We start from the raw sequence: 14,639 nt of genomic DNA, 5'->3' as shown, positions 1-14,639 counted from the left end.
AAATTCCATCATAGTCCATATTGCCTGTCATTAAATTTAATAGAAACAGGATCTGTAGTTCACTCTTCGAGTGAGTTATTGACGGTAAGAACATACCAGGGCGCACGCAAACCAAGACAGCTGGAGGAAAAATATCTGAAAGCCTCACCGCTCCAGCTGTGGTCGCCTACCACCGTTACGACCACGAGAGAGGCCCCTAGGGTTAACAGGGCCAGCTGACTGTGCAGTACGTCACCGGTGAGGCAGATCGAGCCTGGAAGACCTACGCCAACCAAACGGTTGTCGGTCCTTGGCGCTCAGTAGCAGTGGGTTGTGAACCAAAGGAATTAGTTTCGTGAGCGGCGCTGAGCCATTCCGTTCTTGCGTTAACCCCTCGCTTTAACGTAAATGTTAGCATTTGGCCTTTCTTAGCCAGTTTGGAAGGCTCTTGTGGTAAATAGCCAATAACTGCAAGGGTATTAGGCTGACCGAGATGCTGCCGCTGGTTATTAATCACCTTTTGGCTGTCCTTTCGATTCAGGCAGAGGGAATATGACTGTGTGAATGACGTGAGGGGGAGCCGTCCACACGCATGAAACTGGATCTATGTGAGAAAGCGCCGTGCTCTTTTCAGAGGTGGCGCGGACCAGACAGAACTCACCTTCAGGCTAAGCTGCTCAGCCGGACTGCTCGCTGACCTTTAACCCCCGGAGGGCCTTTGGAATTCACATCAAGAGAATACGGCTGGTTTTGTGGATTCCAGCTAGAAAAAGAAAAGGCTCCTATCTGTGGTCAGAAACTCACAAAAACCAGCACCCACTCTTCATGCTTTTAATCATGATGAGAGCAGATATCTTTTTACGAGAACAATGCAGCTAAAAAGCAAACAAGTGAAAATTGTGTTTTGGCACCTCTCAGCCACCGTACTCACAATGTATTTGATATAATTAACCCAATTAAACTGTAATAAACTCAAACTCTAATCATCAGTATGTTGTGTGGCCACGGGGATTTTATCAAATGCATTGAGGTATAGGCTTTTTCTGCCAATTTATCATTTTGTCCAACACCTGTATAGAAATTGAAACAAAGTACGGAAAATGTAATTACATTGGAAAAATGAATAAAAATGACTTCTGGGTCCTAGCTCAAGCCTACATGTTTGTTCATTATTGCAGTTTCATTTTTATTATTTTTTTAGAAATGGTCCGGCATTTACTCACATAAGTTTATTTAAATACAAATTCCCAGCTTTTTAAAAACTATTATTGAATATAAAATTATGGAAATCACTCCAAAAAAAACACCACTTCAAATTCTTATACCAATAATCATGAGCCCTAAGCTCACCCACAAGAAGTGAGGTCAAAAAAGCTTTTAAAAGTTAACAATAATGTGTTTCCTAGACACTTCTTAGTGCATTTTTTCTGTTGTCTCTGCATGAATCACTGAACAAAAAGATGCACCATGCATTAAAGCAGACAGGCTTCAGAGCAGTAGGTTTTGACACAAATACATGCATTCATTTTTATTCACAAAATCAGGCCAAATCTCTAAATGAATACAAACATCACTGTTTTTTTCCCCTCCAAAAGATGTAGATCTGATAGCATTGTGGGAAAAATGAAATTCTCTCAGTGCTCGGGTGCAGACGGGATAGATGTTCCCGTAAGGTTCCGGAGACTCCACGCCCCTCAGAAGAGAATCAGCAAGGCGAGGCTTCCAGTTCCCATTCAACAAACAAGTAGAAAAACAGGAGAGAGAGAGAGGGAGAGAGAGAGAGGGAGAGAGAGAGAGAGAGAGAGGGCGCAATGTTGACCAGAAGGTTTCAAGAAAGACTCTGGAGAGCAGATTCATCCATACCAGTAGGATGAGGGCTGGCTTTTAAGGCCCTGAGGAAGTGGGGGGGGGGGGGGGGGGGGGGGGGATGGGCATGGAGTGCACTGTCAACATCCGGCAAGCTAGAATTTTCCCAAATCAGAAAATGGGGGTGCTACATCTTAAAAGTTTTTTTTTTGTAACTTTTCTTGTTTAATAACAAACATTAAGCAAATTCAAAACTATAGATTTATGACATAAAACAATAACAAAACAAAAATAAAATTAAAAAAAGAATCAATCAAAATACAAGGTCGTAAGTAAGAACAATGGTGCTAAATTACAATAGTGCTTGTCATTAGTCACTAGTTTTAAAATAGAGCCGCAAATTTACATTCTCTACACAAGTACTTTATCTTTCCACACGTAAACGACATAAACACCAGACACAGAAAGTAGTTGATTGTCCACACAGTCCCTCGTTTCTGTTTTGGCAATGAAGAGTCTGATGTCAAAGTGACGGGAAAAACTGCAGAAAAAGGACAAAAGGTACCAAAACGCAACATAGAAAAAGGAATGAAAGTTGCCATAAACTTCTTATTGTTTATTTTTGGTTCAGGAAAAAAGTAGGTGCATCCATTATATTGAATAATTTTCGCTTTTTCTGTTTGTTTTTCAGCTGGGGGGGGTGGGGGGGGGGTCCAAGCCCGAGACAGTCAAAAGCGAGATGTGCCACTGCACTCGATGACAGTCCTACTGGAACCATCGGAACGCTGCTCCTGTCGGCAACATCACCTTCTGGGAGAGAGGAGAGACACAGGCGGTGAACATAGAGTATGCAGCCATGTTACAGGTGTCTCTGTTTCACTGGAGTCAGCAGTGTATGAATGTGGTGTCAGTACTGGTGCCTGCTGTCAGTATTAGCATCGGTACTGCCCGAGTGCCTGTTGTCAGTATTAGCGTCGGTACTGCCCGAGTGACTGTTGTGAGTACTGGTTTCCGTACTGCCCGAGTGCCTGTTGTCAGTATTAGCGTCGGTACTGCCCGAGTGCCTGTTGTCAGTATTAGCGTCGGTACTGCCCGAGTGCCTGTTGTCAGTATTAGCGTCGGTACTGCCCGAGTGCCTGTTGTCAGTATTAGCGTCGGTACTGCCCGAGTGACTGTTGTCAGTATTAGCGTCGGTACTGCCCGAGTGCCTGTTGTCAGTATTAGCGTCGGTACTGCCCGAGTGCCTGTTGTCAGTATTAGCGTCGGTACTGCCCGAGTGCCTGTTGTCAGTATTAGCGTCGGTACTAGCCGAGTGCCTGTTGTCAGTATTAGCGTCGGTACTGCCCGAGTGCCTGTTGTGAGTACTGGTTTCCGTACTGCCCGAGTGCCTGTTGTCAGTATTAGCGTCGGTACTCCCCGAGTGCCTGTTGTGAGTACTGGTTTCCGTACTGCCCGAGTGCCTGTTGTCAGTATTAGCGTCGGTACTCCCCGAGTGCCTGTTGTGAGTACTGGTTTCCGTACTGCCCGAGTGTGTGTTGTCAGTATTGGCGTCGGTACTGCCAGTGTGTGTGTTGTCAGTATTGGTGTCAGCACTGTGCGAGTGTGTATTGTCAGTAGTGGTTTTTTGTACTGCCCGAGTATGTGGTCAGTATTTATGTTGGTACTACGCATGTGTGCACTGTACGCAGTATTCTACGAGAGTGGTGTCAATACTGGTTTTTGTACTACACATGTGTGTCCGGTCAGTATTAGTGACAGTACTATTCGAGTGTGGTGTCAGTACTGCTTTTGGTACTGCATGAGTATGTGTTACCAGTGCTGGTGTCAGTAGTGTGTGTTGTCAGTACTTGTATGCAAGTACTGGTGATACTCTCCCCCTCTCTGCCCCCCTCCCCTGCGTCCTTTCCCCTCCCCAGCCCTGCCATCTTCTTCCTGCCCTCCATTTCTCTTCACGGTCCCCTGTCACTCTGCCCCTATACCCCCCCACCCCCCGCCCGGCTCTCCAGGCGCTGAGAGCAGCTGGCTTAGCAAGGCGTCACGCCAGGCTGTCCCAAACAGACCTCGCTCCCTGCTGTCTGCCGGGCCTCCTGCTCTCACCCGCCGCCGTGGGCCGCAGCGCTGGCTCCGCCACTGAAATCCGATATGCTACATGTATTATTTACCCGGCTCCAACACCAACAGGCAAACAAGACTTTTGCGAGCGGTTGCAATGGCGACGCTGTTCCTCGCCACCCCCCACCCTCAGCCCCTCTCGTTCCTGGCCGGGTTTTTATTTGACGTGAGGTAAGACAAACAGAGGCGGCTGACTGGAGTTTGGTGCAGCCCAAAAACATGGAGGGGCATCCAGAAACCATGGGGTCACCCCAACCCCCCCCCCCCCCCTTGCGGGGACTGCAGCAGATAGCAGTGGACGTTTGTCAGAGATGTGGAGGCACACGCGTGCATGCATGCAAGGACACACACACACACGTGTGTGTAATTAGTGAAAGAGTTGGTCTTTACCCCCAAGGCCCCTGAGGACTCCCCCAGACACACCTGTAACTGGGGGGGCTCAGTCACGCAGCCCCGAAGACCTGATACACCCCTGATCCGGAACACGCTCTCAGCGTGAGAGGCTCCCGGAACGCACAGCAAGCTCAGCGGCACGTAACCCGATCCAGACCTTTGGGAAAGGCCTGACCTATAAAGGAGTGACATGGCCTCCCGCTCGGGGTGCGGGCAGGGGGGGATCCGGACGTCACGGGGGGCGCACTGAGAGATGGCACTTAGTCCATGGCCTGACTAGGACACAGATCCACTATTGAGCATTATTCGTACCACCCCCCCACCCCCCAAAATCAACCACCTTACTCGAGTCTCTCTCCTCTCTCTTTGTTCTGTACTGTCGACCGCCACCTCAGATCACCTTCCCAGTTACGAGTCTGAGAGCTGGCATGTAAAGGCTGGGGGGGGGGGGGCTCCTAACCACAGGGCCCTCTGGGGCTCGTGCGGGGGGGTGGGGGGGGGGGAGCTCCACACCGTGGACGGGAGGGGGGGGGAAGGGATGTCACCTTCACTGACCTCACCCATCCCTCCTCCCCTGAAAACACACGCACACGCATGTGTGTTATGCAAAACGCTTTACACTCGAACGCAAACCGTGCAAGATGCAAAACACCCTCCGACTGTGACCCCGACAGGTGTGTGCCTTGTGCGTCTACACTCCGTCTGGGAGAACTGTCAGTCAGAAATGCAGGACGAGCCAGAGGGGGAACGTACTGACCCTCCCCACCCCCCTTCCCACTGACATGCCAATGCAGACGGGGCAGCCTCACATTCCCGTGGCACAGGACCCAGACTAATAACCCTTCTGGGGATGGAGGCGCTTTGATCCGCAGCCCCAACCACGTACACGGATGGCGGCCATTATCACGCAGGGGCACCTCAGGGAAAACACGTCTACTCACACACACACACACACACACACACAGTACAGGCGAAACACACAACATGGGATACACACGGTCACTGACCCATAAACACACAAATAAACCCTCTACGTACATCAAACACATCAAACGAATGAGCATTCCAGTCTTACAGCAAGTGAATCCTGGTCACCATTAAAAGTTTACCCTTAACTGTGTTTATGACTTAAATAATGGCAAGTTACAGCCAAACTGTGAAGCGCAGGAGGTCCAGGTCCAAACGGCGGCCGGTCTGTGTGGGGTTTATAAGGACCCAGCCTGGGCTGCCCAGAACTTTGCTGTGTCACAGTGTGTCTCTGTCGTTTCCTGCTCTCACACACACACTCGGGTTTTTTCTGTATTTTTTTTTTTTATTTCCGTTCAGCCAACGTCGTTTTCCTAAAATAAAGTTCGACGCCTCCAGCCAGTGCGGTATAAAGTGGCGAGAGCCCTGCACGCCACCCCCCCCCCCTCGTTTTTTTTTTTTATGGAGGCTTCGCAGCTGCCGTGAGGTTTCAATGGAAAACAGCCTGAAGGCCCTGTCAATGCCGCCCCTTCAAGCACCACGATGCTACCCCCCCCCCAACACACACACACACACACACACACACACACACACACACACACACACACACACACACACACACACACTAACGCACGCACACATACACACACACACACACACACACACACACACACACACACACACACACACACACACACACACACACTAACGCACGCACACATACACACACAAACCCCTGGAGCTCACGGCCCTTCGTGTGGAATCCCCAGCACAGCGATGGAACAGTGTGTGCTCAGATATTCTTCTCCCTCACTCCCGCTAACAACCGTGTAAAGCTATGGACACGCATGCTGGAGAGCCGTGCGTGTCCTGAACACGCGTGTCAGTGCGCAGAACAGAATACTGGGGCTTGGGACTGTAACGTATATTTAATGATTTCATGTATAAGAGGACAATGTAGCACTAGACAGTAAAATACTTTATATTAAAGTAAATCATTTGTAAATATACCCATACATGTGTAGATACTAAAAAAGGACTGGTAGGTTGCTGTAGAACCCAGAGTGTCCTTTGGATGAGTTCTCCTTCTCTACAGTGAACGCTTCATGTTGCTCACTCAAGGTGAATCTTTCCGCACCAGAATAGACACTTCTACCACTCAGATTTTATGCACTTGTTGGTCCTCTGGTTCAAGTGAGTAGAGAGTGGCAAGCAGATTGGTGCCAACTGGGTCCAACTTCCTTCTACACTGTCCGTGTCACAAAGTCTGCTACTGCAGCAAATATGAAGTTTACAGTGGAACCGATGGAGGTGACTGACACCGCGTGAAATAAGGTCAGGCCCCCTGTGTTGGCTGTCCTTGATATTCCCCGCCTCAACCCCATACCCAGAGGTGGGGTAATTCAGGTGCAGAAAGTAAAAATCCAGACCAAGATTTTGTTTCAACCAACTAGTTGAGTATGCTGTGATTGTGACTCTTTATACTCAACTGGTTCGTTGAAACAAAATCTTGGTCTGGATTTGTACTTTCTGGACCTGAAATGCCCACCTCTTCAATCGGGTTTTAATGTCCCGGAGAGGTTCATCATTATCATCCAGCCAGGAGCCCGGAGCCCAGAGCCCGGCAAAGTCCTGCCATGAGCACGAGCTTCGCCGTGAAATTAAACACGCAGCTGCTGAAATGCTGGCCCCGGTATGGGCTGGAGTGAGACGCCAAAGAATGACGGCAGATCAACTCAACCTGGTGCCTTCCGCTAAGCGCTAAGCTAAGACACAAGATACGGGTATAATAATATCATATTCACCAGACTCTTTATTTATCTCACTTTGCTGCTCCTGTCAATTTCATATCTAACGGTATTGGCGAGGAAATCATTCGCTGGTTTATACTAAGTAATAATCGATACGCCAACTCGGGAGAGCTGGTGTTTGGCCCGAACGGTTAACCTTAACCAGTGCCCCAGTTAGACATCTTCCCTTCTCGAAATGGTAGGCACCCCGTGGGCTGTGTAGGAAACAGCATGTAAGCAGCTGATGTGTACCGTTTATTTACGGACTGGCCCGAGGCTTCTCCGGGTCCGAGCTTACAGTGACGCTGCTGTCGGGACCTTTGACGTGTGGATTAGACATCAAGGGTAAAACACAGCATTTATTTTTATATAGCAGCCAGGACCTGTATGTACCCTAAGTCTTTCACGCAATTGTCGTACAGCTGCATGTCTTTGGCCCTGACAAAATAAAACTTCTGTTTTTCAAGAAATGCTCTAAGCAGAGGTAGGAGATGTCAAGGCCTGCAAGTGTCCAGAAGGGAGCTGGAGAGTGAGCAACTTGGGAGGGGTGGATGTATTGCATGAAGGAGCGACCCTGCTGGAGGGGGGCATATGTGTGTGTGTGTGTGTGTGTGTGGGGGGGGGGGGGGGGGGGGGGGGGGGGGCCTCTCACCACATAGATGAGCAGGGCTAGTCGTCTTGGGCGGGAGGGAAGCGTCTGTGCCACACTGACACCTGGTGCTCCAGATGACAGCCCCACGGCCAGATGGACTGACCGAGCCCTCCACAGCCCCCCCCCTCCCCATGCACACCCCCCCAAGCCCGGCACAGCCCTCCTTTCGGCACGCATGCCATCAAACACATGCACACACTCAGGGACCAGCCCAGCCCGCACACGGCGGCCTCCATTAGAGACACATCAAGTGGGACTCGGACAGGGCAGCCCGCTAGCCAAAAGCACGCATTACCCAGATAAAGATGGCCGTTGATAGCCAGTTTTTAACCACATTGATGCAATGGAAGATGGAGGAGAGATTATAGGCAATCCTCCGGCGTGAGTAAATCCCCCCCCGCATATCCTGTCTCGGACCCCAGACACACCCCACCCCCCCGCCCCAGGCATCACATGTCTAATCTAACCCTTACCTTATCTGCCCCCTCCTAAACAAGCCCTGCCCCACCCTCACACCCCCCATGGGTAGTGTCCCCCGGAGACTCACCTCCAGTGCAGCGGACGGCTTCTTTTTAAGTTCCTCGCACTTGCGAAATTTACAGATCTGGTGGCCCGTCTTGCGGTTCCGGCAGCTGCTGCACTGCTCGCAGTTTATGCGCCGGCGGCACGGCGGGCACATGCCGCAGCGTTTCCGCTTCTTCTTGCCCGAGCTGATGGCGGAGGCCAGCTCGCTCTGCATGGGGTACTCCGCCAGGCCGGCCATGTGCAGCGCGCTGTCGGCGAGGAAGACTCCGGCAGGTGTCATGATGAAGAGGCCAGGGTTGAAGGGGAAAGCCACCGATGTAGGGGGAAGTCGGCAGGGCCTACTGCATCTGCTGCCGACACGCCGTCTGGGTCGCCCGCGCCGCCACCCTGCTCCCCAGGCAGGAGCATGCCGGCCCGCTTCAGCAGTTCGGCAGCCTGGGCAAAATGCAACCCGTTGTGTCCCTCGGGGGCCGGCTCAGAGGCCCGCTCTGCCTTGGCGGCCCGCTGCTGCGTGGAGGTAGCATTGCCCTTGGCGTCGGCGGTGCCGTTGTGGGCGAGTCCGTTGGCGGCTGAGCAGCTGGCGGTGTTCTGGGAGAGCGTGCGCGACCGTTTCAGGCTCTTGCTGAGCGGTTCGCTGATGATGCCGCTCCGACTCCGCCGCTCCGGGGCAGGGGGGGTGGCCGTCCTCGCCGCAGCTGCTCTTGTCCGGGGCCTCTGCGCTGTGGCTTCCCTCGGGACGCCCGCTAGACATGGTCCAGCACGTGCAGGGGGCGGGGGGGGGGCCTGCCGATGGCGAAACCGTCTGCTCAAAGCCCAGGTGAGAGTGACCACTCCCCCGCTGATGGGTCAGCCAATGGAAGCCCCCGGAGCCCAGGAACGCACTCTAGAGGTCCGCCTCCGTCCACATCATTACTCAGACCGACTGTAAGCTGATGGGGGGGAAGGGGGAGAGGAGCACAGGGTTTAAAAGATGGACGGTGGGGGTGGAGATTCTCAGCAAACGGGGAGGGGAGAAGGACAATCTATTGAAATGGACAGGAAACACTCATCACACAGGATGTCAGTGTACAGAGAAGACTGAAGTAAAATGTCACCATGACTACAGGGCGACAGGTTTAAGGTGGCAGGGACCATGTGACCCATGTGACCCATGTGATCAGGGAGATCCTCAGAGTAGACACACGGGTGAGTCTCACATCTGACATCATCTCCAGTGAGGAATAATTGTCATTCAAAACTAACCATTTCATTGGTAAACTGCATGACACAGACAACAGAAAACCACAATATGATTTCAAATGTACACAATAAATCAGCTTTCTGCCGATTTCAAGCATCTGCTAATTGTGACTCATGGACCAACACATGATTTTCACTAGATTCGTAATAAACATTCATCTTAAAAGAAAAAAAAAAGGATGAGAAAAAAAAAAATCAATGATAAATGTCAGATCTGTCACAAGCAGCTCAGATTCACACAGGGTCCAAAACCAGGGTCAGCCCCCTCTCGCCAAAACCAGCACAACCACCACCAGCGTGACTATGTCCACGGCGTGATGTGTCACTCCCCCCATTATGACATCATCAGAATTTTCTCATTTGAAGGCGCGAGAACAACCTTCTCTTTAATTCTCCATATCTGGCCATTGGGAGCCACAGACACACACACAAACACACACACACACACACACACACACGACACCAGAGAGAAAAGGCAAAAGGAAATCGCCAAGCCAACCCTTATAAGGGAAACAAAGGGAGGGGAGAAATGAGGCGGCCCAGCAACTCTGTGGAAATTGGAAGGCCAGAATTAGTAGGAGGTAGAGCTTCAAAGGCAGAAGCGCAGCCCCCGCGTTTCCCGCCAGCTCCGGAGCCCGCGGCGCCGGCGGACCGGGCCAGCCGCTCTCCATCCTCTACCGCGCCTCACAGGGAGCTGTAGGGCTCGCCCGTCCCCCTCGCTGTCAAACTGCACTCTCCCGCACGCCGTCCCCCCTCGCCGTCGGAAACTGCCGCCAGCGCTCAACCCCCCCCCCCCCCCCCCGCCCCCCACTGCGCCGATCGACAGCCGCCCTTCCTGACTGTCGCACGCCGTCCGCCTCACTGCATGCGTGACCGGCAACACGTTTCCACCATCCGTGTCCAGTGCCACATTCCCATCCCCGACCGCTGATGGTCACCATCTCCTCCATCCCTTTGTCACATTCTCCTTCTGGTCCTACAACTTTCCTCGCAGGTTCTCCCGTTGCTCTCCTGGTTGTAGTTAAAGGCCACCACATCTCCGGCTTTTCACCCAACCCCAGCCTTTTTACCGTAGATATGTGAAGCCAAGTATTTTATTAAAACAGAGGGTAACAGACTAATATAGATCGGCCATAAACACCTAGTAAACCAGGTACATCGTGCCCCATCACTCAATGTTCCTGTCATTAATGTACCCAACTTTCTTCATTCCTTCCCATCTATTTTCCCCAGCCAGATTCATTCAGGGGGCACGGGAACCATAGGGGACATGTACCCCCCAATATCTAATTTGGTTTCATTCACCTCCCCCCGTAAATAAACAGACCTTTGCATTTAAATTATTAAGTTGTGTTTCCTCCAGTGTCTCACTCTCCAACACCACTGGATTGGCTGTCCTTTGAGCTGGTCCTTTAAGGCTGTTAAACGTGAGTATATTAGCCAGCAGCAGCTATGCTACGAGACTCGCTAACACCACAGGCAGGTCGTAGCATGGCGACGGACGCCGACCTGTGCTACCTGTGGGGGCATGTCCCCTAATGACCCCTAGCATGGCAGTGGGCGCTAAGTGCATCCTTGGGCCCTCAAAGGCCACGCAGCAACTAAGGTGAACTTCCATTATGGCCATGCACAGATACATCACTGAGGCTTCAACCTGGGAGACTGTTGGTCTGCTTTCCAAGCAGCCAAGGACTAACTTTCAGAATAATATCTTTTTCAACTTCATGGGTCAGGGAAATATATATATTTTTTAAAATGATCTAGTACTTCCTATTGATTTTTAATTACGTGGCTATTATTATCAGTAGTAGTAGTATTAAAGACGGACACTAGCAGTAGGTAAAAAAATATTACTAATAATTACAATTTTTATGTTGACAACAGCACCTTTCTATTATAGGACAACATATGTATTACCCTACCCCTGAAGCCTCTACCGAAATAGCTACCTTCCAATAAGAATAGTCGTTAACTGCGAACATCTTCCTGGTGTCTGTCCCATGGGGATGGAGCTCGGCTGTAACTATCCCCCTCGGAGAATTAATATCTAAAACACTGACGTTCCGCCTGAGATAGAGGAGTGGTGGGTGCCGTAGACCAGCAGTCTTGGCCCTAGCTCTGTCCCTTTGGTATGCCAGCGTGGTGTATGTGGCAGGGCCCAAATGCACAGCGTCAAACAACTGTTCCCAGCTGTGCCCGGCATAGCCCGCGCTGGATCGTCTCATTCCCAGCCGTCAAAATCTTAACAAAAACGATACCGCTTCTCTGTTTTTTTTTACTTGGAGGAATACCATAAATAATTAGCCCACCAACAAATGAACCTTACTCAACACACCCACGAGCAATCTGGCAAAAATGGTGCTAGAAAATGACCGACAACCCTTACAAAATTATTAATGTATAAAATAAATACATCTCTTCTTATCTCAGCATTTGTTTAGATCCCCAATCGGCGCATTGCATAAGTAATTGGATACGTCAACAACAGTAACAGTCATTCATGTGGATATAATGTAGTTACATTTTAAAATCAAAGTTATCGGAGCAGCGCCGTTTGCGGCCGACGTGCATAACAAGAGCCGCTTTAAGTTGCTCCCGGCGATCTCATGAGAGTCAGATATTTATTAGTTCAGGTAATGCAGAACCCAGCGTAGCGCTTCCTCTCAGGCGAACACACACCCCCACACAGCGCTTACTCACTCACTGGATCCAGTTCAGATCCACCATAAATAACGACTTTAATTATATTACTTATACATGAAGTTATTCCCTGTATTATACAGTCCGTATGCTCTTCGCTCACAGGCACAGAACAAGTTTAAAACATAGCGAATCTATATTTTATATTGATCTGGTTCCGCGACACCTAATTGCAAACACAACACGCAGCCTTGACGAAGGCTGCGGCCGGCTGTGGATTGCGGCAGTGCCGAGGGGTCGCAGTAAATCCCCGCACGCAGCAGCGTCGGGCGAGGGGGACACGGTGAGCGCAAGACGGGCTGCTGGCTTCTCCTCGGCAATACGTAACCCCTACTGCTCATTCAACCGCAATAAAATACACTAAAGTAATTCACGATCTTTTTGGTATCGAAAACCGGTAACGAGATATAACCAGATACAGCGCAATACGTGATAAATAACGGCGTATGTATATTTAAAAACACATAGGTTTATGTTAATAAATATCATTCGAAATGTTGAGAAATATCAATGGTTGGTAAAGTTATTTCCGAGTCCAGAGGAAACTTGTAACATTTTCCTATTCTGTGCTTTTAAATAAAAAAATGTATCTTTAATTTTCACTTAATGAATTGTATTACCGACTGCGAAAGACACTTTCAAGTAATCAGCCTTGTCACTTGTGAATCATTAACGCACTTTAAAATTAACATTAACAATAATATCCTCATACCAGAAAGGAAATCCGCGATATCGGTCCCTCGTCAGAAGAACTAATTTTGGAATATTTTCTAACCGCGTTAAATTCGCAAAAGTTACATTACAGCGCAGTCTCGTATTAAACCGGACTAATCACAATGAAATCATCAACTATGCGCATGAATGAATAAATTCGACATTTATTAACATTAAAGTAATACAAAAATACCTTTTGTCTAGACTCACTGATCTGAAACCGGGGTGTCTGCGGTACCAGCGCTCGGTCTGCTCTGGTACGTCGCGGGGGATAAAGAAAAAACATTCTCCCGTCCTCCCAGTTAACTTGATCGTTAGGAAGATGACATCCCAACTTTGAACAGACTTCAACAAACTATGATTCCCCCCTTCAATATATCTGCATATTTGCAAACACAGGCCCTTTTCATTCGCACCTACCAAAGCAGATCCGAGCGGAGGGGAGTGATCCCACCGTCCAAGCGGTCCGTCGGCGTGCCTGCTATGGAGATTGACGCAAAAACAGGGAAAAAATAAAATTCTCACTCAAAAGAAATATAAAACCCCCCGGCAGAAATTAGCGCGAAGGAAAGCAAGTGATAAATAATTGTAAAACGTACTTTCTCGGAGGCAAGCGTGTGGGCTCCAACCTTTCGATTCTTGCTATCCCACCTCTACATCCCTGCTCGCGGGGAAGAACATGCAAACACATTTCATAGATTTTTGGAGCTTCACGTAAAAACCGAAATGGACTTTTCGATTAAGAAAAATCGAGATAAAAATATAACGCCAAAGGTAATATAACATTAAACTTGAGCAAACGCGAGGCAATATCCAATATTATTTAAGTCGAATTCTTCTGAATATGTGAATGTCTTTTATAGAAGACGCATTCATTTTTAAATATAAAATCGAGGCTGTTTCTCAGACAGCGTGCATACACACAGGACTCCGGCTTCCCCTCCACTCACTGTTTACGGACAATATGATTTTTCTTAGCGCAAAGCAGATTGACTTTTTCGTCATACCTCTTTAAGAGAGAACTTTCATTTAACACATTCATACTTACCAAGAACTTTGACTCGGCTGTCCTGTGAAACAAACGGAGCACATGCTCCGTTGAAGCGTTTCTGCACTTGACAATTGTAGTGGTGAAGAAAGAAGTTAGCTGGGGAATTAGTTATGATTTTAAAATGCCTTGTACATTATTGCATTATTGGAAAAATATTTTATTAATTTCTTCCTTTTAGTAATACCAAGTTTTAGGACCATAACGTTACCTCAATGATTCTACTACTACTGATGATGACGACAACAACAACAACAATAATAATAATAATAATAATAATAATAATAATAATAATGTTCCTGGTGTTACTGTTGCTGTGCTTTTGGTGTGATACAAAAAAACTTTAAATGTCATGTGACATGGCATTTATTTAAATTTGGCTTCCAGACTCAAACATACTCAGTACTTAGCAACATAAAATATATGACGGAAATATAAGCATTTCCACGGAGGTCCTGGAGAGTGGCAGGGAAGGAAGCCAATTCTTCAGCCATAAGATAAATATACACGTTCTGGATTATACACTGTGTACATTGGGTGAATTTTTCTACGTAATAGTCTCATTACCCACTTTAGGTGACAGTTATCTCACCATAACGGCACCCCCGAATACGTTATACCAATAATATTTAATACCCGACTATTTAAAACATATTAAATATTAATGGTTTTGTAATTGTACGCTACGTTTGATTACTGACGCGGCGATCCTTCT

General features: G+C 48.8%; 1 protein-coding gene across 1 annotated transcript; it reads right to left on the bottom strand.

Moving 5' to 3' along the window:
• Positions 1-1,476: 1,476 nt before the first annotated feature.
• On the bottom strand, positions 1,477-13,821 carry LOC125750976 (CXXC-type zinc finger protein 5-like). The gene is given in 6 exon segments (XM_049029367.1): positions 1,477-2,595; positions 8,246-8,539; positions 8,542-8,904; positions 8,906-9,152; positions 13,297-13,357; positions 13,476-13,821. Coding segments are annotated over 4 exon segments (771 nt in total). The 5' UTR covers positions 8,975-9,152; positions 13,297-13,357; positions 13,476-13,821; the 3' UTR covers positions 1,477-2,550.
• Positions 13,822-14,639: the final 818 nt, after the last annotated feature.

Source organism: Brienomyrus brachyistius, chromosome 10 (genome assembly GCF_023856365.1).
Source record: "Brienomyrus brachyistius isolate T26 chromosome 10, BBRACH_0.4, whole genome shotgun sequence".
NCBI lineage: Eukaryota > Metazoa > Chordata > Actinopteri > Osteoglossiformes > Mormyridae > Brienomyrus > Brienomyrus brachyistius.
Note: the sequence above shows the minus strand (reverse complement) of the source record. Positions and strands in the feature narration are given on the sequence as shown.